Source organism: Lipomyces japonicus, assembly GCF_038497905.1.
Source record: "Lipomyces japonicus strain CBS 7319 unplaced genomic scaffold V1514scaffold_5, whole genome shotgun sequence".
Lineage (NCBI taxonomy): Eukaryota > Fungi > Ascomycota > Lipomycetes > Lipomycetales > Lipomycetaceae > Lipomyces > Lipomyces japonicus.
Genome location: NW_027117817.1, coordinates 194,520 through 215,393, shown reverse-complemented (window position 1 = coordinate 215,393; position 20,874 = coordinate 194,520). Strand labels below are relative to the sequence as shown.

General features: G+C 41.2%; 11 protein-coding genes across 11 annotated transcripts; 4 read left to right on the top strand and 7 right to left on the bottom strand.

Moving 5' to 3' along the window:
* Positions 1–15: 15 nt before the first annotated feature.
* On the bottom strand, positions 16–1,224 carry V1514DRAFT_325551 (peptidyl-prolyl cis-trans isomerase-like 3). Its single transcript, XM_066926634.1, has 6 exons — positions 1,148–1,224; positions 1,031–1,096; positions 901–964; positions 732–841; positions 618–674; positions 16–571 (listed from the first exon to the last, which is right to left on the bottom strand). Exons 1-6 carry the CDS (start codon positions 1,157–1,159, stop codon positions 395–397), a joined length of 486 nt encoding a protein of 161 aa, XP_066785371.1. The 5' UTR covers positions 1,160–1,224; the 3' UTR covers positions 16–394.
* Positions 1,128–2,476, top strand: V1514DRAFT_365904 (uncharacterized protein). The gene is made up of 2 exons (XM_066929817.1): positions 1,128–1,517; positions 1,578–2,476. The coding sequence occupies exons 1-2, from the start codon at positions 1,393–1,395 to the stop codon at positions 2,125–2,127; spliced, it is 675 nt and encodes a 224-aa protein (XP_066785370.1). The 5' UTR covers positions 1,128–1,392; the 3' UTR covers positions 2,128–2,476.
* Positions 2,472–3,846, top strand: V1514DRAFT_171750 (uncharacterized protein). The gene is made up of 2 exons (XM_066924569.1): positions 2,472–2,575; positions 2,654–3,846. Exon 2 carries the CDS (start codon positions 2,769–2,771, stop codon positions 3,552–3,554), a length of 786 nt encoding a protein of 261 aa, XP_066785369.1. The 5' UTR covers positions 2,472–2,575; positions 2,654–2,768; the 3' UTR covers positions 3,555–3,846.
* A 186-nt stretch (positions 3,847–4,032) lies between these two features.
* On the bottom strand, positions 4,033–5,135 carry V1514DRAFT_289351 (uncharacterized protein). Its single transcript, XM_066925276.1, has 2 exons — positions 4,606–5,135; positions 4,033–4,551 (listed from the first exon to the last, which is right to left on the bottom strand). The coding sequence occupies exons 1-2, from the start codon at positions 5,123–5,125 to the stop codon at positions 4,139–4,141; spliced, it is 933 nt and encodes a 310-aa protein (XP_066785368.1). The 5' UTR covers positions 5,126–5,135; the 3' UTR covers positions 4,033–4,138.
* Positions 5,136–5,241: 106 nt separating this feature from the next.
* On the top strand, positions 5,242–6,604 carry V1514DRAFT_325541 (uncharacterized protein). The gene is made up of 2 exons (XM_066926633.1): positions 5,242–5,408; positions 5,546–6,604. The coding sequence occupies exons 1-2, from the start codon at positions 5,293–5,295 to the stop codon at positions 6,387–6,389; spliced, it is 960 nt and encodes a 319-aa protein (XP_066785367.1). The 5' UTR covers positions 5,242–5,292; the 3' UTR covers positions 6,390–6,604.
* On the top strand, positions 6,605–7,769 carry V1514DRAFT_325538 (uncharacterized protein). The gene is made up of 7 exons (XM_066926632.1): positions 6,605–6,874; positions 6,951–6,978; positions 7,034–7,084; positions 7,158–7,228; positions 7,285–7,358; positions 7,431–7,442; positions 7,514–7,769. Exons 1-7 carry the CDS (start codon positions 6,773–6,775, stop codon positions 7,524–7,526), a joined length of 351 nt encoding a protein of 116 aa, XP_066785366.1. The 5' UTR covers positions 6,605–6,772; the 3' UTR covers positions 7,527–7,769.
* Positions 7,729–9,061, bottom strand: V1514DRAFT_171521 (Prephenate dehydratase). Its single transcript, XM_066924568.1, has 3 exons — positions 8,615–9,061; positions 8,448–8,523; positions 7,729–8,368 (listed from the first exon to the last, which is right to left on the bottom strand). The coding sequence occupies exons 1-3, from the start codon at positions 8,669–8,671 to the stop codon at positions 7,848–7,850; spliced, it is 654 nt and encodes a 217-aa protein (XP_066785365.1). The 5' UTR covers positions 8,672–9,061; the 3' UTR covers positions 7,729–7,847.
* Positions 9,062–9,395: 334 nt separating this feature from the next.
* On the bottom strand, positions 9,396–11,248 carry V1514DRAFT_325531 (peptide chain release factor eRF1/aRF1). The gene is made up of 4 exons (XM_066926631.1): positions 11,006–11,248; positions 10,898–10,909; positions 10,744–10,793; positions 9,396–10,645 (listed from the first exon to the last, which is right to left on the bottom strand). Exons 1-4 carry the CDS (start codon positions 11,065–11,067, stop codon positions 9,453–9,455), a joined length of 1,317 nt encoding a protein of 438 aa, XP_066785364.1. The 5' UTR covers positions 11,068–11,248; the 3' UTR covers positions 9,396–9,452.
* Positions 11,249–11,569: 321 nt separating this feature from the next.
* On the bottom strand, positions 11,570–14,189 carry V1514DRAFT_171222 (uncharacterized protein). The gene is made up of 3 exons (XM_066924567.1): positions 14,162–14,189; positions 13,969–14,102; positions 11,570–13,902 (listed from the first exon to the last, which is right to left on the bottom strand). Exon 3 carries the CDS (start codon positions 13,898–13,900, stop codon positions 11,798–11,800), a length of 2,103 nt encoding a protein of 700 aa, XP_066785363.1. The 5' UTR covers positions 13,901–13,902; positions 13,969–14,102; positions 14,162–14,189; the 3' UTR covers positions 11,570–11,797.
* Positions 14,190–15,203: 1,014 nt separating this feature from the next.
* V1514DRAFT_350349 (uncharacterized protein) lies at positions 15,204–16,031 on the bottom strand (the record flags this gene model as incomplete). Its single annotated transcript, XM_066929407.1, has 2 exons — positions 15,777–16,031; positions 15,204–15,725 (listed from the first exon to the last, which is right to left on the bottom strand). The coding sequence occupies exons 1-2, from the start codon at positions 15,894–15,896 to the stop codon at positions 15,204–15,206; spliced, it is 642 nt and encodes a 213-aa protein (XP_066785362.1). The 5' UTR covers positions 15,897–16,031.
* Positions 16,032–19,312: 3,281 nt separating this feature from the next.
* Positions 19,313–20,729, bottom strand: V1514DRAFT_171198 (uncharacterized protein). The gene has a single exon (XM_066924566.1). It carries the CDS (start codon positions 20,250–20,252, stop codon positions 19,548–19,550), a length of 705 nt encoding a protein of 234 aa, XP_066785361.1. The 5' UTR covers positions 20,253–20,729; the 3' UTR covers positions 19,313–19,547.
* Positions 20,730–20,874: the final 145 nt, after the last annotated feature.

The window sequence follows — 20,874 nt, the reverse complement described above, 5'->3', positions numbered from 1 at the left end:
TATATGGCGGCCCCAGTCAGTATTGAAATCAATGCAACGTATATAAAACGTCAAGGGTAAGGGTGGATATCCATATGCAATGAAATATTCAAGATAAAAGCATAGATTTGCAATATCCAATACATTACGGTTCATCTTATCAACTAATTAAAAACTTATGTACAAAGAATAAGTCATGTCTTAAAATCGTAGCTTGATTTAGTATATAATATGAATAACTGACCTGTTATTAAAACCAATCACAGCGATAGCTCTATTATCACTAACTGATTTATTTAACCGACTTTGCGCTGTCAAATACTTGTTCTATCATTCCAGAAAACCGAACATGTTAAGAAGGTTGCAGTTCCTGCCAAGCTTTTTCCCTTGATTCCTTGGATGCCAAAGGATGAATTCAAGCAGCAAGAGGATTTGCGTGCATTGTAATTGACTTGATATATACTGGCTCTTTTGGTCTGTTTTTCCTATCAACCTCTATCTTTTCGAGTTCCTCTAGTGTTGAATCGTTGCCATATATTACTTTTCCGAATACAGTATATTTTCCATCGAGATGTGCGTGTTTATCATACGTCTATGCAAATTAGTGATGTCTCTTATAATAAGAAAAATAAACATACAATAAAAAATTGACTGCCGTTAGTGTTGGAGCCTGAGTTGGCCATTGAAACAATGCCCTATCATAAGTTTAAACTGCTTGTTCTTAACATACACGATTGATTTACGTCGCTTACCCTTGTGTTATGCCGTAAAGTTGGCTTGATCTCATCTTCAAACTTGCCTCCCCATATTGATTCGCCTCCTTTTCCAGTTCCAGTAGGGTCGCCCATCTGTACCATGAAACCTGATTTGCTCGAGTAAGCTAATGAATAATAATCACTCTTCAACTGAATTATTGCTTACCTTTAATGTTCCTGTGAATCTTTGTATTATTATAGTAGCCAGATGCACATAATGCTAAAAAATTCTAATCCATAAGTTGAAAATTCATACGACTGTGCGTTTAGCAAGCTCCAATAGCTCAGACACATACTTCAGCAGTTTTTGGGACGGCCTCACAGAATACCTCGATTTTGATATCTCCCAAGTCCGTGTGTAGCTTCAATTGTTAATTTGTAAACCTAACTTAATAGCATCAAGTAATACTCACTGTCACGGACATTGCAATCTTTTGTTATATCAACAAATTGTCTGCACTTTGTCGTATGGAAGAGATATAGTGCATATATACGAACCAAATGTAAATTAAAATTTTAGCATAGGAAGTATTATATAACGCCGCGAGTTGGGAACAAACACATCAAAACAGATTCTCATTACCCGCATACTATTTTCTTTTCTATTACCGTCACGAAGACTGATATAGAAGGGCAGCCAAGGCGACAATAATTTACAATGGTTTCATTTTCTCAGGTGTTAAAGGAAGCTGAAGAGGCTGCGTTTTTACCAAACCTACGACCGGTTGGTCTTTTTGGCGACAGCATCAAGACTGTGATTCCGGAAGGATTCGTTGACGCCAGGTAATTACGGGGTTGATTTTCAAGCTGATATTAATATTACTATACTTACTATTTGTTTAGTGATTTTAGGCAAATTCCAGATAACCAAGAAGTATTCGTATCAGCCGAAGGCTCTTCAACGACTTCAGATGACAATTCAATTATTATTGAATTAGTGGAACGTCTCGAAACAAACGAACAAGCCACCCAGTCTACAATAGAAGAAGATCAAAAGGCGGTCATAGAGCACTACGAAGAGATATCGTCATTAAATTCGGCTATATCCAGATCAAAACAATTCGGCGTGGCGCCTTTAAAGACGCCAAATTTACCCCAGTCAGTCACGTCGTATTTAAGCACGGGAGTGCAGATTGCTCAGAAATGGGGTAAAGACTCCGAGGCGACATATCTGGTTCTGACGTTTGCTGTTATCAGGATTCCAGAACATGGAACCGATATTCTTATTTCGTTCAACTCAGCTTCGAAAGTTGGACAAGATGGGCTGTGGAAGTTTGAGGAAAGCGATGATTTAGAACCAGGCGTGGTTAAACGAATAGGCGAATTACAAGCTATTGCAAGACAAACAGTAAAGGAACTGAAAGTTGAGAATTGGGGGCTATTTGCAGACTAATTATCACAACGGGGGACAAAGACATGCCAAAGTGCGCTAAATAATAATGACTAATTTTTTTGAAGATGCTCCATATATTCATCGGCCGACAACCCGGGACAACTGGCAATGGTTGACATGACATGCTAAAAATGCATGAACAGATGACAGATTGTAATAGGGTCTTGTATCTGTTTTATGTCTGTAGCATCTTTAGAAATATTATTTTGTACCAAAGTGCACTTTTAAAATGATTCAAGACGCATCGAGTACGAGTCAGGTTAGGGTAGCACTGCGGCATGACTCCACCGCGGCGCAAGTCACGGGACCGGGCCCGCCACTTTTATACTGCGTTTGCTTCGATTCTTCCTTCTCATTCCTCGATCAATCATCACCAAAGGACCAATGAAATTAACATCTTTAAGAACTCTTTTTTCCAAAATTGCTTTGCCATACTATAGAAACTTGTGTGAGTAGATCTGTGATTTTTTTCATTTTGTTGACCTTGTGCGTTTGCTGCGTAGATGGGCTGACCGTTTGTTTACAGTATTTGATTCCTTAATCCCTTCTTACTTTTCTCGATAATTTGCGATATTTGAACCAACAGCAAACCTCTTTTTCTTTTTTTTTTTTTTTAAATTTGGTAATAAGATATTGTCTCCATGAGTAAGATTGAAGCAAGCTTGCTACCTTCTGCGCACCTGCCAGGCAGTTTCCAATACTCCCCGGCACAGAGCAAGAATCACTTGGTCTCGACACCAGGCAAATCCAAAAAGTCTGGAAATTATTCTATTTTGACGGAAACTCCTTCAAAATCGAGTCGCAACCGCAATAACTCGAAGGATGTGGCAAACAACAACAACAACAACAACAACAACAACCCTCTTATCAGCAAGAGCAGTGACAAATTTTTAACCGGCAAGAAATCTGATCCAACGCCTATCAGCACTTCGAAGAAAGCTATTCAGATAAATGCCAAGGCAGCTTCTAGCCCTACTACGCATAGAGGGCCATCAACGCCTTCTCGACAAGTTACCGATTATAACAAATATGCTGGTCCAACTTTCCATGCCTCTCCGGCGGCTGGTAATCTTCCGGTGCCCAAGTTTTTGTCCCAATCGGTCCCCACCGGCTTTTTGATGGACTCTGTTTTTGGACCATCGAATCCAGCGTCGGAGAACGAAAACTTTGGAAGTACAGCTGGATTAGCAACCTTGTCAGCTCCAAGTTCACCCTCAGCTTCGCCAACGATTTCGCCATCGGCGTTGCCTTTAATTTCTTCTTCCAACTCTCAATCTATTATTAAGAGAGACATTCCTTCTGCTGTCATTGCACCCTCAGATGCAACTCCAAGATATGCTAATCGAGCTAAGAAATTTAATGATGATGTTGTCGTTTTCAAGCCTCGCCGAAAAGGCACCGCTGCTATATTGTCCGCCAGCGATTAATTTTTATTTTGTTTGCCGGTTGTTTTCTTTATTTTTTTTTTTAATTTTTTCAGATTATCTTTGATATTTTTTGTTTATTTTATTTTATTTTTTATTGTTTCGTTTGATATTTCGGCGTACGGAAGTTTTAGGGCTTTGATATTTCCTGGGAGAGCACAGATGATATTATTGTATATATATATTTGATGTATATCATTATTAACTGGGGGACTTTGTTTGCTTTTATTTCTTTTGTTGTTATTGTTGTTATGGAAGGCTATCGTTCATGCAACTTGCCATGCTCATTTTGAAACGTTCTCCACAGTCACGGACGTCGGTCAGTTATTTGTACCTGTTTTCATTTTCACTTTATTTTTAAACAGTTTATGGTTTATTGTCGTCGGATTTGGATAGGAGTTCAGTTTGTTTTTGCACAGTTGGATCACATCGCATTCTTGGTGCAAATTTTTTTCAGACTTAGGTGTCAACGTGGGGTGTTTTCGTATAGCATGGATTTTATTTAAAAAAAAAATAAAAAAAAAACCCTTGAGAGAAGGTGAGTGAAGTTTTTTTACTTTTCTTTTCTCAAGGGAAAAAAAAAATTATTAGGCGTAGGATTGTCTTACAACAATTGTACCTTTGAATCTAACAGTGCCATCTTGTTCTATCCAAATACGCCATTGATCATCTCCTTGTTTATTTGATCTTGTTTTGCTAATGCAAAGTTGGATTTCTGAATTTAAAAGAATATGCTGAATGCAGGAATACGCTACGTTTGTAATTTCTTTTTCATTGTCGAGTCCAACCGTAGAACGCACATGAGGGTCAAATTGAATCCAAGACATTAACAAAATCAAGGACAGCGATCCTTGCAGTATAATGTTGGGAAGGAATTCGACTTTTGATGCATATTGGGGATCCAAATGAATTTTATGAGCATTGAACGTCAATGCTGAGAATCTGAATGCAAGAACACTGGTTGGAGTCAACGTAGTACTCAACTCTGCCGAATAAGGCACTATAATGGTATCAGAGAGTATTTGCTAGACAGACAGTATACCTTTTCACCCACCTCTTATGCCTTTCGAATTCACAGACGGCATCGAAAGAGGGGAAAATACCAGTTTCCTAGTTTCTTCAACAGCGACATGACGATTAACGTCCGAAGTGATTGCGATATTGTTTGACAATTTGCGAACAGTTATTTCGTCTACCCGTTTCCAACCGTGCTTGCTCCCCAGCAATTCAACTGATTTTTCAATGCGACACTGGCCGGCATGATCTGACACGAGCGGGCGGCAAAACTTGATTTCACCACCAGCCCATCTTCGTTGTGATGTACCATTTAGCCATGGAAATTTAGAAACAGGTTCGTATCCGTCATTAAATAAAACCCGTTCATCTGAATGGTCATTGAAATATACAAAATGCCACCCTTTGGGCACATGCAATTTGTCGGCACTTTGAAATGCAGAATTTGGCAATCGCAAAAAATCGGGAAATTCACATGTAGGTAGATGAGGCCTGATTGATTCCTTCAACAGATGTAGTGAATTCCTAGAGAGAGTATTATAAAGGACCCTCGTTGTCATCGCTGCATTCGCATCTTTGGTGAACAAGGCTTTCGTGCTCGTCGGATATAAATGATATGGTTTAGGGCATTTCATTTATATATACACCCGCCATTCATTGGACCCTTTTATTTATACATACATACATATATCTCTGCATAGATCATTTGGGTTTTAAAAAGAATTGCATGCAAACGGATTTGCCTTTCATGTCAATCTCGATTTCAGAAAGCCTGGACGACGTGCGTGCCTGGCGTGAGCGCTTGTTTGCCGTGTCGCAAGATATCGTCATGACCCCAGCCGAGTATGTTTTCCATTGATCCAAACAATTTTTCTTGCTTTCCAGTCGCAAACAATTAAAAAAAAAATCACTTTATGTGTTAGCCATTGGAATTTATCTAATCGTGCGTGAACAAAGTAACTAACGCCCATATCCGTTAGATGGGATTTTTATTTTCCGTTTGTCGACAATGTTTACAAAATCAATGGCCGGAGTACGAATTCGAAGCAATGCCAATTGAGCGAAACAATGTATTTTCAATGCCGGATCGGCTCGAGATCGGCTCATGGCAAGGGTAAGGTCAATAGGATGGAATCTTCAGAAATTTCCGAGCCTGAGCGGTCCATATCAGACGTGCTTGATCCTGCGGCGGTCGAGGTAGATAATCTTACGACTCATGTATCAGCAGATGAAGTATTTGCGGCAGCTTTATTAGAGGATAATCCGACGGATCAACACTTGGCTAGCGCTCTTGCAGACGATCACGACTTGCAGAACGAACTTGCATCTCACCATCATATGACTCCTAATATCCGAACAAATGTTCACCTGGATTTGCATCAGGCCCGGCCATTAAAACGAACCCGAAATCGCAAATCTCGAGAATCTTTTGACTGCAACATGAAAATAAAAGTTGTCAAAACGTTGAATGAACAATGGGAACCGGTATCATACTTGCTCACAAGGTCAAGTGAGTTCGGTCATACTCATGACATTGACACGTCGGACAAGATTGTTAGAAACAACAGGGTCAGAGAATTGTTTTATCCCGATCAGCCTTATGAAGGTAAACGACTTACCGCAAAGGAACGACGTGCGTTCGATGTCGAGGCTGTCTTGCAACAAGTTCAAGCTCGGTATCATGATCTAGAGGAAGGACTACGGCAAAAATACCCGAGTGACAAGAAACGATTAGATACTACAATGAGAAAATGGGTAAACGAGTTACAGAGAGAAACTGCTCAATTCCTATCAACGCCAATTGAAACTTTGTTGTACAACTGAACATTTTATTATTATTTTTTTGCTTAAAGTTGATGAAGAATATTTTACGGAGTTATGGGATATGAAATATATGAAATTTATGGGTCTTCATTAATACTAGTTCAATAGTTGGTTGTATAAATTAAATCCATTTATACTATACGAATATATCAAGATACATTGTTACCCGGAACTTACGTTGTCAATATCGCGCTTAATTGAACTAACACCAAGGTCATCCAATCCGTTCCTCCTTCATTGTATTGTCTACTGGGTAGTAAATACGGCCATTGTATCTTTTAGGAAAGGGGCATTTTGACAATTTAGTGTTTATTTAATTTTTTTTATTCTTTTGTCGACGTTGCGCCGAATCGGAGCCATATATCTATATCGTGATCTAAACCATGGCGGACGACACTGTTGCTATGGATATTGATTCCCGCGAGGTTGAAGCCGATGCCAACCCGTCAGAGAAGCCAGTGAAGAAGAGATTTGAAGTCAGAAAGGTAAGCTGCTTTAAAGATTTAATTAGTAATCTTGGAAAGCAACTCCGTCTGGATCTGTGCTAACTTGCGGGTACAGTGGAATGCCGTGTCACTTTGGGCATGGGGTACGTCAAAAAACAAATGTCAACAAAATTGGAATTTTTATATTGATACGCTTAGATATTGTTGTTGAAAATTGTGCCATCTGCAGAAATCACATTATGGAGCTTTGTATGTTACTATCGGCGCGTTATCGATCAGTTGCTGCAGTTTGACATTATCGCTAACGCTTGCATGAATACAGGCATTGAATGTCAAGCCAACCAAGGTGGAAATACTCAGGATGAATGCATGGTAGCATGGGGCGTGTGCAATGTACGTAGTTTGAAAATTTTTTGCCACTATTCAAGATTCTAATAACTATTACTCAGCATGCGTTCCATTTCCATTGCATTTCAAGATGGCTAAAGACACGACAAGTATGCCCGCTGGATAATCGGGAATGGTATGTGTTTTGTTTTTTGTGTGGTTTTATTTTATTTTATTTTAAACTGACGGTCTGTTTTCCACCGAATAGGGAATTTCAAAAGTATGATTCCATGGCCACTGGGTTCTTTGTGTTTTTCTTCTTGCATGCAGTACTGACATTAATGACTTTAGAATCGGAAGTTAGGTTTTTATTGTGGATTATTGTGGGGTGGTTTTTAAAGGATTGTTGGCAACTTGCCAGGCAGACATTTACGACGGATCGTTCCATCCCTACATAATTACAAATTACTAATAGGAGGCACAAGACTAGAACCTGAAAAGGAAAATATTGGCCGTTATTGTAATATAATGAATAATGAAGTACTTATTTATATATTTCTGTTGCATTTTATTAATGTTTTTATTGCTCCCAAAAAAAAAAAAAAAATTGTTCTTATGCCAAAAATAATCCCACTTAATTTAGTAAAATTGTGTACGGACATTACCGCTTTTCTTTTTTTGCCATTTATATGCTATCGACTTCCTTTGAAATCTCATGATCTAAATCGTTCTTGTCCTCTCCCTCGTATCGTTTTATTACCAAAAACCTGGTAAAGTTATCCTTGCTATCTTGGATCTTGTCCTTGAAAACTTGCACATCTGCCACTTGCAAGGCCGCCTTGGACGCAATCGCAATCGCATCATCCCTATCGGCAACAATCTGAGTGGCCAATGCGGTCGAATCCGTGTCGATTTTCTTAGCCGTCGTGAAATGATTTGCCAACCAGGTTTTACATTGACCCCATACCTGTGGATGTGAATATATAACCTTAATGGCTTGCTCACCGGCACGATTGATTTGTTGAATGCACTCTCGCGAGGCCAGCACGTAGTGATTGACAGCAACTTTTGTGTCTGCCAAAACTAATGGTCTCGGATTTGATTGCCGGATCAAATCATAAGTAAACTTAACCGGCCCATTTGTCGAATTTGAAAACGGGACCACGGCAAAGCTTACGGCGCCAGTTTCAATCGCGGTAAAACAATCTGCAAAAAACCAACCATTCCGGACAAATGTTAGCGAGATTTTTTTAAAAAAAAAAAGCTTCAAAGCATAAAAACTTGCCTGCAATGGTGGGATATGGAACATATTCGTATCGTCCGACTGTATCTTCAGGTGATCCAACATGTTGTAATACGGCCTTAATTAATAATAATAATAATAATAATTAATTAATCAATTAAGAAATTCATAACCTGCATGATCCGCGAGATGATTGCATTTCCACTCACCTGATGAGAATACGTGCCTGCCGGACCCAGGTACGCAATTAGTTTTGCACTTGTCATGTTTTACCTCCCCTCTAATTAAATATCGTTGTCCATAAAAAAATAATAATATTGCAACAACCTGCCCGTAGCAAAGCAAGAAATGCGTAATGAACATGGACTAATGAAAAATGAGCCGCGACGTTGTTTAAATGCCCTTGTATTTAAAATTTAATTTTCGACAAAAGTTCTTTATTAAACCATGTTTATGCCAAATGCAAAATATATTTATAATTTTTATTTAAAAATTGTAGCATTGTGTATGATTAGCAGCCGTTAATTCTTTTGTAGTTTTTATGTGACACCTAATTTCTATCCAACAATGCCTCTCCATCAAAAATACACGGTATATATGGTTCGCCGAAAACAAATTGAACAAGATAAAAAAAAAATATAACGGAAAAAAAGAGAGCGCAGTACAACAAATATCAAGAAAATACTTAAAACCGGAACCTCCTTTTTACAAAAATAACAAGATAAAAAAAATTATAATAATAAATATGTAATGTGAAAGAAAACAAAGCAAAAAAAAAGCCCAAATTATTCTTTTTTTCATCCCACCGTAAAATATAAGAACAAACTTGAAATAGAGCAAGGCTTATAAATTCTTTAGACCTGATCCTGACATTTAATCTTGACACGTGAAAACCCTATAACAGACGAATGAGAGAGAGAGAAAGGAAAGTAAAAAAAAAAAGGGAAATCACCGATACGAAAAATAAGAGCAAACAAAAAAATGGAAATGAAAAAAAAAAAAAAAAAAAAAAACCCAAAAGAAAACAACTATTTAATTATAGCTAATCTAATAATCATCATCATCATAATACTCATCATCAGAATCATCCACTAGTTGTTCAAAGTTGACCTTGTACCGTAGCAGGGCACCGATTCCACCAAATCCTCGAACAAATTGAGCACCTTCTGATGACTTGTCGGTCACGAATTCGAGAGACGTACCAAACTCGCGATAATTTTCTGCAAGCCATTCAACAAATGGTTGTTCTTCCACAACTTCCATCTCCTGACCAGTGGTCTTGTCCAAAAACTTATCCTTGTTCTGAGCTTCCCGTGCCTTGGAGATGTTGATAACCACGTTATCTCCAGTCGAGGTTTTGAGTGTGTAACGAATAACGTCCAAGTTCTCATGAACAATGACGGTTTCACAAGCACCCAAATCAAGCGCCTTCAGAGTGTCATCAACACCATAACAGTACTTGCCAGTATCCTGTGCGATCTCATCGAAATATTGAAGAATAAGCTTCTTTTCCTGAATAAATTTAACATTCGATAATGCCTCTGCTGATAATTCGATGGCCTGATTAAAACCATTTTCACCTCCGTACGACACGTCAACAACCTTGATAATCTTTGCCTGCAATCGACCATCAAACATGTCGGATTGTGAAAGTTCGGTTTTGAAATCTGCCGAACCGGCCAAAATCAGGCCGGTAACGTTGACCTTGTCGTTGGTGATAAAATTCTGAACCGCGACCTCGGCCACCTTGCGAACGTAGTTGTGACGCTTTTCGTCACGCAATCGGGCAAAACGTAACGCAGACTGACCACCACGTCCGTGCTTTTTGGGCAAATCAACAGTAAACTTGTGCAAGACTTCACGGGTATTGCCCGATAACGTTCCAAACAGGGCACCGTTACCATCCATAATAATGAATCCAAACTTGGAATTGGACTCTAACAGTTCAGACAGAGCTTCTGTATGAAATTTGTTATCACAAAGGTAAAGTGAGGTATTGATCGGCTTGAACGGCTCAAAATCAATATTAAGCTTTCTCTCTTTTCCTTCGGCAGTGATGATTTCACCACAGTAAACAACCAACCCGTTCGGTGGGACTTTGTTGTATAATTTTAAGCGTTGCTGGGTAGATGTGATTGCACTAAGAACCGAAAGTCTATTCACTCGCGATTTGATGTTAGATGCGGTACCGTATTCATCTGCCAATAGCTTGGCAATTCGTGAGATCTGATCTTTTGGTGCTAAAAGGCGACAAACAAGTTAGTCCTGCTGCACTTTTTTTTTTTTTTTTTTGCCGTAAAGTACGATTTTTGATGCGATGATTGTGGTTGCCACTTACGAATGATAAGCGAGATCATGGAGGTACCGTTTCCTCTGGCCATTTCCAAGCTGTAAATTAAAAAAAAAAAAAACTCATGTTAATATCAACAATATTTCACTTTCCCGTCTCAGATAGAAGTCTTGCTATGCCAAATTCCAAGATTTCATATTACCTCTTAATGAGCCTATACCATATTAACAACTTGTTCAAAATAGCAAATTTTCTCTTGTTTCCAAAATAAAAAGAAAAAAAAAATTTTGTTGCCCGTATGTGAACTTACTTCTTGACCTTCCACATCTCAATATTCTTCTCCGCATCTGTTTCTTCTTTTACTGGTGCCATGACGAATTAATTCTGAAGTATGTGCAATTAAAATGCAAATATGTACGTATTAATGGCAAAAAAAAAAATGAATAAATAAATAAGTTCGAGGAAAAGGAAAAGAAAAAAAAAAATCACAAAAGGTAATGCAATATGTAAATGGGGCGCGTTGCGCTGCGAAAAAAAAAAAAAAAAAAAAAAATCCTTGTGATCGTCGATTTGATGTTTCGAGCGCCGAACCAGAGCGTAGCCAAAACAAAAAAAAAAAGAATAAATCAAAATTAGAAACAAAAATAAAATTTTTCAATAAAAAAATATGAATTACAATGAGACAACGTGTTTTATATTCCTAAGAGATCTTGAGTACAACTTGTGGCAATATCATTTTGTTATGTAATCATTACCGGTAAATATTAAGTAAGAAAAAAGCAAACCCCGTACCCATGTTATCTGGGTAAGGGCAACCGCACTGGTTAATCTCCTATTATGGATTATGCAACAAGGCAGAACAAGATCTTGATTACATGCGACCAAATATATATATGAATACAAATAAAAGTAGGATACAGACTGTTGGGCTGTTGGGCTGAGCGTGGTTGGGGTTTAGTACTGTACATAGATATAAGCTGAGGTTGAGCCCATAATAACTTCATTCATCATCGAAAATTAGACAATACAGACTAAAAATTTCTTTCCCATCAACGTACAATAGTATACCACGTCTAAAAAAACAAAAAAAAGTAGCCACAATCTAGTCCGAACGCTTGTCACTCCGTTTGTCGTGTCTACCCTCCTCTCTTTCGTTATTTTCCAGCCATTTGCGAGCAATGATAAACGATACAATAACAATAAACACAATAACACCCAGGATTCCAAAGAACCACTTCAAATTGCCTTGGTTCTCACCGGGAATCGTCACATTCATGCCAAACAAACCAGTAATCAAATTCAACGGCACAAGGATCGTACCGATCAACGTAATTTTGGAAAACATCTGAGTAACCCGGTTGTTCGAATAGAACGACTCGACCTGCAACTGGGCAAGATAGTTTGCATGCGATCGAGACAAGATCTTCTCATACGCGGACAGGTTCTGGTACATTGTCACGATATGGTCCTGAATATCGCCCAGGTACAGCCCAATTTCGCCCTTGGGTGCCACATCCCATTGTTCGTTGCAGCGCTTAGCAAACATCTTAATCACATCGGCTTTGCCGGAAAGCAACCGCATCAACGTCATGACAGTTTTGCGGGCTTCGCCAATCCTTCGCAGCATGTCTCCAAAATCTGATTCACGAGCGACAAACACGGAATCTTCAATGCCATCGGCTTCTTTTTCAATCTCATGAATCACTGGAGCAAAGCCATCAGTGATGTCGTCAATCAAGGCGTAGCAAATCCAGTCGGCAGAAACTGCCACGTAGTCCCGAAGCTGGCGAATGCGTCGGCGCACGTTCGCAGTATGATTAAGTGGAGAGTAATGAAACGACAAAATGCCATCCCTAAAAACAACCATGTAAAAGTTCAGCGGTTCCAAAAACTCTTCATTATCTTTCTCGTGTTCAAACGTGCGAAAACAGACAAAGTAATACGATCTGAAAAGCTCAACTTTCTCCCGAGTTTCCTGAACCCGGATATCTTCTGTGGTCAAAGGATGAATACCAAAAGACTTGGAAAGCATCTTCATTTCGTCATCAGTTGGATCCAAACAATCCAACCACCAAGTTCCATTGGCCTTATCAAACAAGTCTGCAAATGACTGGCCGTCCGCAGTAAGTAAGCAAATTTCGGGAGCATGAATCGTCTCCTCCGATTCAGAACAAAACAAGCTAAACCGGTCAGACATGGTGGCCAATCTAGTCGCCGCCTCAGGCGGAAGCATCTTAGACTTAAGAAGTTCAATTTCATCTTCGGAAGGCGCCGCGGTCTTTTCGCTTTCAGCGCTGGACGGTGTATTATTTGTTGTCGCCTTGATGACCGGTGTTTTGTTATCATCCGCGACATCAGCTTTCTGAGGCACATATTTAACACTAGAAAACGTGAGCCGACGCGAATAAGGACCCAAGTCATTATCAGCGCTGCGCGAAAGTCCAGGATACCATTGTTCCAACCGCTGAGCAGCCGCAAATTCTTCAAGCTCATCAAAATCAATCCCATTGATCCGCTGGTGTTCAAGATGCATGGGAAAGCAAACATCTTCTTCAGTCTCAGCGTCGGAGTTAACCCTAGAATTCACGTCAGAGTCTGAATCGGACGTGCTCGACAAGTCGTCAGCCTTATGACCAGGTTCCTTGGGCAAGATGGCCGGACTTGGAGGAATGTTTGGCTTGCTGGTAATGGAATCGATTGTAGGCCGGCGATCAGTTAATTTTATGTTGCGCTCGTTAATAGAATTTCGACGCGCGCGTCTGGATTGCTGTGGTATGGACGAACCATTGCGAGGGCTGGCAAGGCGGGACGCGGACGAAGGCGACAAAGCCGCGTGAACACCACCGTCACCCCTGCCGGATGCATGACTAGATTCTGGAATATTAATCACGATATTGGTACCACGAACGTGGGAGGACGAGAGGCGATGTGAACGGTGGTGGCCACTAGGAATCTCAAGCGAACCTGCGCGGCCGTCATCTTCATCTTCCGCATCGTATTCAATAGCCGTGGAACCGTTTGAGTTTGTTCGATAAAGTTGAGGCCGAACGTCGCTCGTGTTCGAACCCGACCGACGATGAATGCCATCAGAAATCGAACCCCGAACCGGTAACGAGTCAGGCTGGTTACGGTGATCATAAAGAACACTCTCTGTACGAAGAGGGGACTCGTCCCTAATTGGAGATTCTCCACGAGAAGTTTCCATTTCTAAATTAAAAAAAAAATCGTTAACCGCCTTGTGCCGCCAAAAGAAACCGATTTAGTAAAACTAACCTGCTTAATTGCTCAACGAATAATGAAAATACGCTTGTGTGTAGACGCGAATACCCGGTAATACCCGGATAAAAAATCTTTGAGGCAAGCCAGAGTGAACAAAAATGTTGTTTAAAGACAAACGAATAAAATCAAACAAACGATCAGAATCGTAACAAGAAATAGAAATCAGACAAAATCTATCGTACCAGACCGAATTATTACACAACTAGACGGTTCAAACTTCAATGACAAGATCTTTTAATAAGAGAATTTGAAGAAAAGTACAAGCCTCCTAGCTTCAGCACTGTTTTTTAAAGACAAAAAAAGTAAAAAAAATTTAAAAAAAAATTTAAAAAAAAAGTCGACAAGTAAAATAAGATCAAAGAATAGCTGAAAGGGCAGTTATGGTGGTTTCTTGCAAGCCTCGCAGAACCGGAGGCGGCGTAGGACTGGAGTGGTTGAGAATGCCAGGTTGTAACACACTAGAAATGGTGGCGACGAGATCAAACAGGGCGCCAACTTTAAGAAATAAAAAAAAAAGAGCAAAGAAAAAGAAAAAGAAAAGAAACGTTGGGTAAAAAGAATAAGCCTGAGAAGAAAAAAAAAAGATGAGAAATAGAGGCAAAGAAGAAAGGAAACAAGGGATCACGAAGGCAGAAAATCAAAAGAGGACGGTGCAGGCTGAATGAGATATTTAAAAAAAAATGTTAGTGCGTACGCTAACAAAAAAAAAGCTACAAAAAACATGCGGTAATTTTTAGTGCACAGCATGAATCACTCGAAAACGCGCCTGGTGGAGAACAAGGGTTATAAATCAAAGCAGTCAAAAAAAAAAGACCAGGGCTGGAGATGATGACTTCATGTCACATAAAAGGTCAAAACTCGTATATATATCAAATTATAGACATTTGGACAAAAATTATGCGTAATTCACATTTGCATGTATAGCCTTTTCATTTCTTTGGCTGTGTTGTTGCTGCAAGGGCTTGCTCAATTTACAATTTTCTTGGGTTCAAGAAGCGGCTCATTATCTATTGGAACACCGAAATTATACAAACGCGTTTAGTCCTCATTATATATACACAAACTAAAGTCATTGCTTGATGTAACCTTTCCATCAATGCTCAAATCATCAAGCCCAATTCTTTTCTTCAACTCCTGCCTTATCGTTCTGGCTTCCCTTCTTGATATCACTGGTTTGTCCAAAGTTGGAATCTCAACTTGTATAATGCATTGGTATCGTTGTAACTTGGTCATTCTCCTCCTTGTCGTAATACTTCGTTGTCAACTCTGAGATCATGATCATCATCTTTTCCATGCCCATCTGCCGTTGTATTTTTCTGGTGTTGCTGCCGCCATTTGTGCTCATCTATCTCTCCGCCAACAGAAATCCACCCGTCCCATCGTGGCTTGCCGTCCCAATATCCTTCTCTTAACGTGACTTGCGATCCAGAAGGTAGATGCCCAAAACTGGCATTATGAATCCGCATGTCTTCATCCATTTCGAACCTGGATCGCGATCTTACAAACACGCGAATGCTTTGCAGTAACAATAATGCCGAGTTTTGATTACTATCCAAAGGGCATTGGTTTAATAACTTAAATATGTCAGCATGATTGAAAATCTCAAATGGCGGATCAGCCGATTGATAAAAAAATAACGCGTCCGGTGGCAGTCGAGCAACTGCTGCGATTTGGGGTTTAGGATTCACTGGTTGCTTCGTAATGTCTTTGTCCAGCAAATAAAAATTGTCATTGCTGACATGCCATTTATCCTACAGATTGAACGTATCTTTTCCCTGATTTTTGATTGTCGTCTTCATCACTGATGGTGATGATGTAGTGGTGGCGGCCGCAGCCGCCGCTGTAACAACATTCCAGGCCTTTATTTTCAGCCTTGCCTGACCGACTCTCTGCGTTACTGTCTGGGAAACAAACCGCGCCATCGTGCCCCATACGGAGACCGTTTCTCTCTCTACTCTTCCAACACCCTTATGAGTTTTGTGATACAAGGCTCAAACGTCCAGGGTCTTAGGACTGCTGGTAGGGTGGATAGTTGGATTTTGTTTTTTCAAAGAGTTTCTTCTCACTTATTTTGTCTTTCTGAATGTTTTTTGTTTTCTTCTGATTTACGTATACACTTACAAGTTACCTGGCAAGCACTTCACCCCGATGGCGGCGCAATTGTTGCGGAGCAAACTGCGATTTTGTGGAAAAGCCATTCTGCTCTAGAACATACCGGGACTTCTACAAAGTCGACAGATGGGCGTATTGTTGCGGGTCTTTTCCTAGTCGATACGGTCCTTACCCGGGTGGTGTCTATCTACACTCCTGCTGACGATCCCTCGAAACCGGCCTTCCTCAGTCAACTACTTTCCTTTCTCCAGAACTGGAACTCACACTTGCCGCACATTATTACTGGAGATTGGAACTGCGTTGCAGACCCGTTTTTAGACTCAAGTAATCCCATGGGTTCGAATGGAGGCCAAGATGAGCTACTGCACTTGATTAGCCAGCTTAGTTTGTCTGACAGCTATCGCTTGGTGAGCCCTGGGGGCCAACATTTTACCAATACTCACGCCCAGGCCTGTCGACGGTTGGATCGCACGTATACATCTTCCGACTTTGCCGCAGTTGTCCGTAATGTACGATTTTTAGCATCGACCGAGACACGCACAAGTCGCCCCATGTCTACGCAGAAAAGTGTTGTGACATCCCTTGACGTGGCTCAACTACAAACCGGTCCCGGTTATTATAAACTCGCCCCCGACTGGCTCCAGGATACCGGGTTTGTCCGGCGTATGCGCAGCCATCTCATTTGTCTCATCCGCGACGTTTGGGCGCCATGCCCATCGCTGGCTGCCTGGGACAAGGTTAAATGGGCCTTACGTGATTTGTCTCAACAACACTCGATTACAGTGCACAAAGTCCGACCGGCTTTAGATCCCGTTTTCCGGTCCACATGGAAGCACGGCTCCTGTCGAATCCAATCACGTACTGCGGCTATGGCTGATATTCCGCTAAATGCTGCTTCGCTTTCTTTACGCACCCGCACCGTCAAACGCCAAGGTATCATTCGCCGACTCATTACAGAGGCCGGCGCCGAGGTCTCGAGCCCAGCAGCGATGGGTCCGATCATTCAGTCTTTTTATACTGATCTATATGCCCCGAAATCCAGCAACTGGTCTCGGTTCGATGAGTTTATTTCTCCTTCAGCGGACAAGCTCCGTCGCACCAGTCAATCCCAGCAAGACGTACTCTCGACACCGTACAGTTTGACCGAACTGCGCAATGCTGCCAGCAAGATGCAGAAGGGGAAAGCACCAGGTCCTGACGGTCTTCCTATAGAAATATACATCTGCTTTTGGGATATACTCGGCCCAGTGCTCCTTGAAGTACTCGAATTGATCACCAATCAGGAACACCTGACTGACAGCCAGCGGTACTGTCACATACACCTTATCCCTAAACCCGGCGATTCAGCTCGGCTGTCCAACTGGCGACCGATCTCACTTCTATGCAGCGACTATAAGCTTTTTTCGCAGGTTTGGGTTCAGCGTATCAAAAACTTGCTGCCGGATCTCATACATCCTGATCAGACCGGGTTTGTTCCCGGACGGTGGATTGGTGACACTATTGCCAACGTGGAACAGGCCATTATGTCGACATCTCGACAGGGGGGGCCATCTTACCACTTGGCGATGGTTGATTTTTTCAAAGCGTATGATTCGGTGTCGCATGACTACCTACTCAGAGTTCTTTCGAGGTTTGGGCTGGGACCAAAGGCCATGAGCTTCATCACAGCTACGACTACCCACCTCGCAGGCCGAGTTCAGTACAACGGCTGGCTCACTGAACCTTTTCATATTTCCTCTGGCGTTCGTCAAGGCGACCCTCTGGCGCCAGTTCTCTTTACCCTCGCGCTAGAACCACTATGCCATCGACTCCGTGCCTTGCTTCCTGGTCTCTACCACCCGGGTATGCGCCCAATGCGCCTCGCTGTATTTGCGGATGATCTTTCGTTTATCCTGACCTCTCGGCGGGATGCAGAACAAGCCATGGCTTCGTTTGAGGCGTTTCATGACCTCGGCGGGGGCCGCCTCAATGCACAAAAGTCTCTTTTATTTGGGTTCGGCCCTCCGGCCCCTCTATTAACATCCCAACTACTCGAAGTGACAGGGTTTTCGCTGACTGGCCCTACCTTTCGGTACCTGGGTGTTTACATCGGCACGGATGATTTTCGGGATGAATGGGAGAGAACATATCAGTCGGTTATTAAGCGGCTGAATCAACTTCTCATCCGTGATCTTCCTCTTAGAACGGCCTGCTGGACAATAAATACATTTGTTTATTCGAAAATCGTTTTTCTAGATCAGTTTCATCCTGCTCCACCGGCCACTCTCGAGAAAATCCGGAGAGCTGCCAGTCGAAAGATTTGGGGTCGACGTCATCATCACTGGGTTCGGGAAGACTGGCTTCACCTTCCAGTCGACCGCGGAGGCTTCGGATTGTGGAATATTCCAGAGAAACTCTGTGGCGCACGAGCAAAATAGATTTACAAACTCTGCGAGCCATTTTCTCATTTCTGGCAGGATTGTGTCCGCGCATGTCTCATTCAAGAAGCAAACACGCGACCTCTGTTTCTTCCACAGCCCGGCCAAAGTCTTCTACGGGGGGATGCCGATTTCGCTGTTGATTCGTGGGTTCGTTGCGCTCTTTTTCCCGGAGGCTACCGCTGGCAAACAGTCTTACCGGCATCTAAATGGGAAAATGCGCATGCATCCATGACCGTATTACACATTCAGCCGAAGCAGCACACCTACTCTCTCTGGCACATATGCTCTTTTTTCAGCTCTTGCAATTCTCGGCAGTATTCAATTAACATGTAATCCTTGCTTGCCTTTACCAACCTTGAAAAAATCAACGCACCCGGCGTGTCGACTGTGGGGATATCTTTTAACCCGCGTCTGTAATTACTGTAAACACCAGTAGTTTTTGCCGACACTGCTGCTGCATCATTGTGCTGTCTTGACTCCGACGCATATTGTTCCGCAATGGCATGTGCGGGCAACAACGTGGCCGAATGAACCGGCCATCGTGCCACCAATCTCAAAACGCACGACCGCATGCATTGGTTATTCCAATGCTGGGCTGCGAAATCACCAAATTCCTGTTGTTCCTCGATTAGATCATGACCTCGTTGAATTCGGTCAAATTCATGAAAGTCATCAAGGTCATGCAAAAACCTGAGCGGCTTGGCAGCATCAACATCAAGTCGCGAAAAACATACGGGGCAACCTGTGAGTTTGCCACTTTGTTCGGAATTTTTTGCAAATATTTAAGTTGCATTAAGCAAGCCAAACAGAACACATGCCCGCACGGTGCCATTCTAGCTGTCACGGGCGGTTCATCTTGACAAAAAGAGCAAGCACATGATTGACGTATTCTCGACATGATGGCTTGTGAAATGTAAGCCCAAGGCAAGCGCCTATCCGGATTTGTCAAAAATAATTTGTAATCTTGAGACGGTATAACAATGAATCTGTAGGCTGATGTCACGAATTGTGGCGTAATTAGTTCCGATTGTTGTGGTATATTTATCTGAAGTGGAAGATTGGTATCGTCAACATCATGATTTCAGAATCAATAATGGTATTCACATCATGATTATCATCATCATTATGGTAATTGCTTATATTTTCTCGCACATGATTTCTTGATGACCATAATAGTTGTGCCTGTTCGTCCGGAACCACAGATAACGTCGGCGACCGAGATGACATGCTGCCATAAATATCATGTCTAACTTCATGCCTGGCAGTCATGGTTTTACCCACAACCGGCGATACTCTTTCCAGTGATGGCGGAACTTTAACTTGTCCCCGGCATTGCTGCTGCTGTTGTTGTTGCTTTTTGTCTTCGTGACACTTATCTGCTGCCAAGACGCTCGAGATATTTGTGATATTGACATTGACTGTCGACATATTATTGTCAATGGATAAATCCTGGAGTTTCAATACCGATAAACTTTTAAATTTGTTATCTTTTAAATCCTCCTTGTCCTGACCATTAATCATTGCATGATTAATCGGAGTGGTATTGCTTGTCGTTCTTGGTGTTGAAATAATACCTTTTTCCTCTGTAATTGAAGACCAAAACATTTCAGAGCTAGATGCCGCATGACCTGAATGAATGATTGCAAATGATGAACCATTAGCCAACTCATCAGCTTGCAAATCTTGCATTTTTTTTTTTGCTTGATTGTCTTGTTCTATTGAAAAATCATTTTTAAACTGTGTCATAAAAGAATTATCATCACTTTTTAATGACTCATTAACACTTTCTGCGTTGACATTCGCCTGTTTCAGTGTCTGCAAAAAAAAAAAAAGAGAGAAAGAGAAATTAGTTTGTCAATTAACCAAATTTATCGGATATCTCCTAATACATATATTCGTATTAATTATATAATATTCTCGCGTCTAACAATCGAGGTTCTTTCTTTTCTGAATCATGTACTTTGCTGGCTCGTTGCTTTGACTTTCTCGCATACGCATCTGATATTGAAGATGAGATTGTGTCAAAAAAAGAACGGGTTGGTTTGCTTGTCATGTCTACTTAAATGACAACTCTTATTTTCTTATCACAATCGGAATAAATCAAACTTTGATTAACGATTAGATACTTTTATATGATGATGATGATGATGGTTTGAGCTTTACGAACCGAATTATCGCACCGCCAGGTTTGTTTGTTTACTACTCGTCATAACGCGAAAACACGGTTTGATCGGCCATATCATCGCAATAATTCGTCAAAATATATATATATAAATATCTCACAAACATAATAAAAGCCCTCATAAAATAAAAAAAAGGACCGATACCAACCACTTTAATAAAAAAAAATTCTATAACCAGTCTATAC

Excerpts from the sequence above, each read along its gene's own strand:
- V1514DRAFT_325551 (XM_066926634.1), bottom strand. Across the intron at positions 675-731 it reads CTTTACGGCATAACACAAGG|GGCATTGTTTCAATGGCCAA; the intron begins GTAAGCGACGTA and ends AACTTATGATAG. Across the intron at positions 572-617 it reads ACGGCAGTCAATTTTTTATT|ACGTATGATAAACACGCACA; the intron begins GTATGTTTATTT and ends TAATTTGCATAG.
- V1514DRAFT_171750 (XM_066924569.1), top strand. The coding sequence starts at position 2,769 with ATGAGTAAGATTGAAGCAAGCTTGCTACCTTCTGCGCACCTGCCAGGC.
- V1514DRAFT_171222 (XM_066924567.1), bottom strand. The coding sequence starts at position 13,900 with ATGGAAACTTCTCGTGGAGAATCTCCAATTAGGGACGAGTCCCCTCTT.
- V1514DRAFT_325538 (XM_066926632.1), top strand. The coding sequence starts at position 6,773 with ATGGCGGACGACACTGTTGCTATGGATATTGATTCCCGCGAGGTTGAA. Across the intron at positions 6,979-7,033 it reads CGTGTCACTTTGGGCATGGG|ATATTGTTGTTGAAAATTGT; the intron begins GTACGTCAAAAA and ends TGATACGCTTAG. Across the intron at positions 7,085-7,157 it reads AAATCACATTATGGAGCTTT|GCATTGAATGTCAAGCCAAC; the intron begins GTATGTTACTAT and ends GCATGAATACAG.
- V1514DRAFT_171521 (XM_066924568.1), bottom strand. The coding sequence starts at position 8,671 with ATGACAAGTGCAAAACTAATTGCGTACCTGGGTCCGGCAGGCACGTAT. Across the intron at positions 8,524-8,614 it reads CAGGCACGTATTCTCATCAG|GCCGTATTACAACATGTTGG; the intron begins GTGAGTGGAAAT and ends TTATTAATTAAG. Across the intron at positions 8,369-8,447 it reads TCCATATCCCACCATTGCAG|ATTGTTTTACCGCGATTGAA; the intron begins GCAAGTTTTTAT and ends GGTTTTTTGCAG.
- V1514DRAFT_325541 (XM_066926633.1), top strand. The coding sequence starts at position 5,293 with ATGCAAACGGATTTGCCTTTCATGTCAATCTCGATTTCAGAAAGCCTG. Across the intron at positions 5,409-5,545 it reads ATCGTCATGACCCCAGCCGA|ATGGGATTTTTATTTTCCGT; the intron begins GTATGTTTTCCA and ends CATATCCGTTAG.
- V1514DRAFT_171198 (XM_066924566.1), bottom strand. The coding sequence starts at position 20,252 with ATGACACAGTTTAAAAATGATTTTTCAATAGAACAAGACAATCAAGCA.
- V1514DRAFT_289351 (XM_066925276.1), bottom strand. The coding sequence starts at position 5,125 with ATGACAACGAGGGTCCTTTATAATACTCTCTCTAGGAATTCACTACAT. Across the intron at positions 4,552-4,605 it reads GAATTCGAAAGGCATAAGAG|TGCCTTATTCGGCAGAGTTG; the intron begins GTGGGTGAAAAG and ends ATACCATTATAG.
- V1514DRAFT_325531 (XM_066926631.1), bottom strand. The coding sequence starts at position 11,067 with ATGGCACCAGTAAAAGAAGAAACAGATGCGGAGAAGAATATTGAGATG. Across the intron at positions 10,646-10,743 it reads CATGATCTCGCTTATCATTC|CACCAAAAGATCAGATCTCA; the intron begins GTAAGTGGCAAC and ends GTCGCCTTTTAG.
- V1514DRAFT_365904 (XM_066929817.1), top strand. The coding sequence starts at position 1,393 with ATGGTTTCATTTTCTCAGGTGTTAAAGGAAGCTGAAGAGGCTGCGTTT. Across the intron at positions 1,518-1,577 it reads GAAGGATTCGTTGACGCCAG|TGATTTTAGGCAAATTCCAG; the intron begins GTAATTACGGGG and ends CTATTTGTTTAG.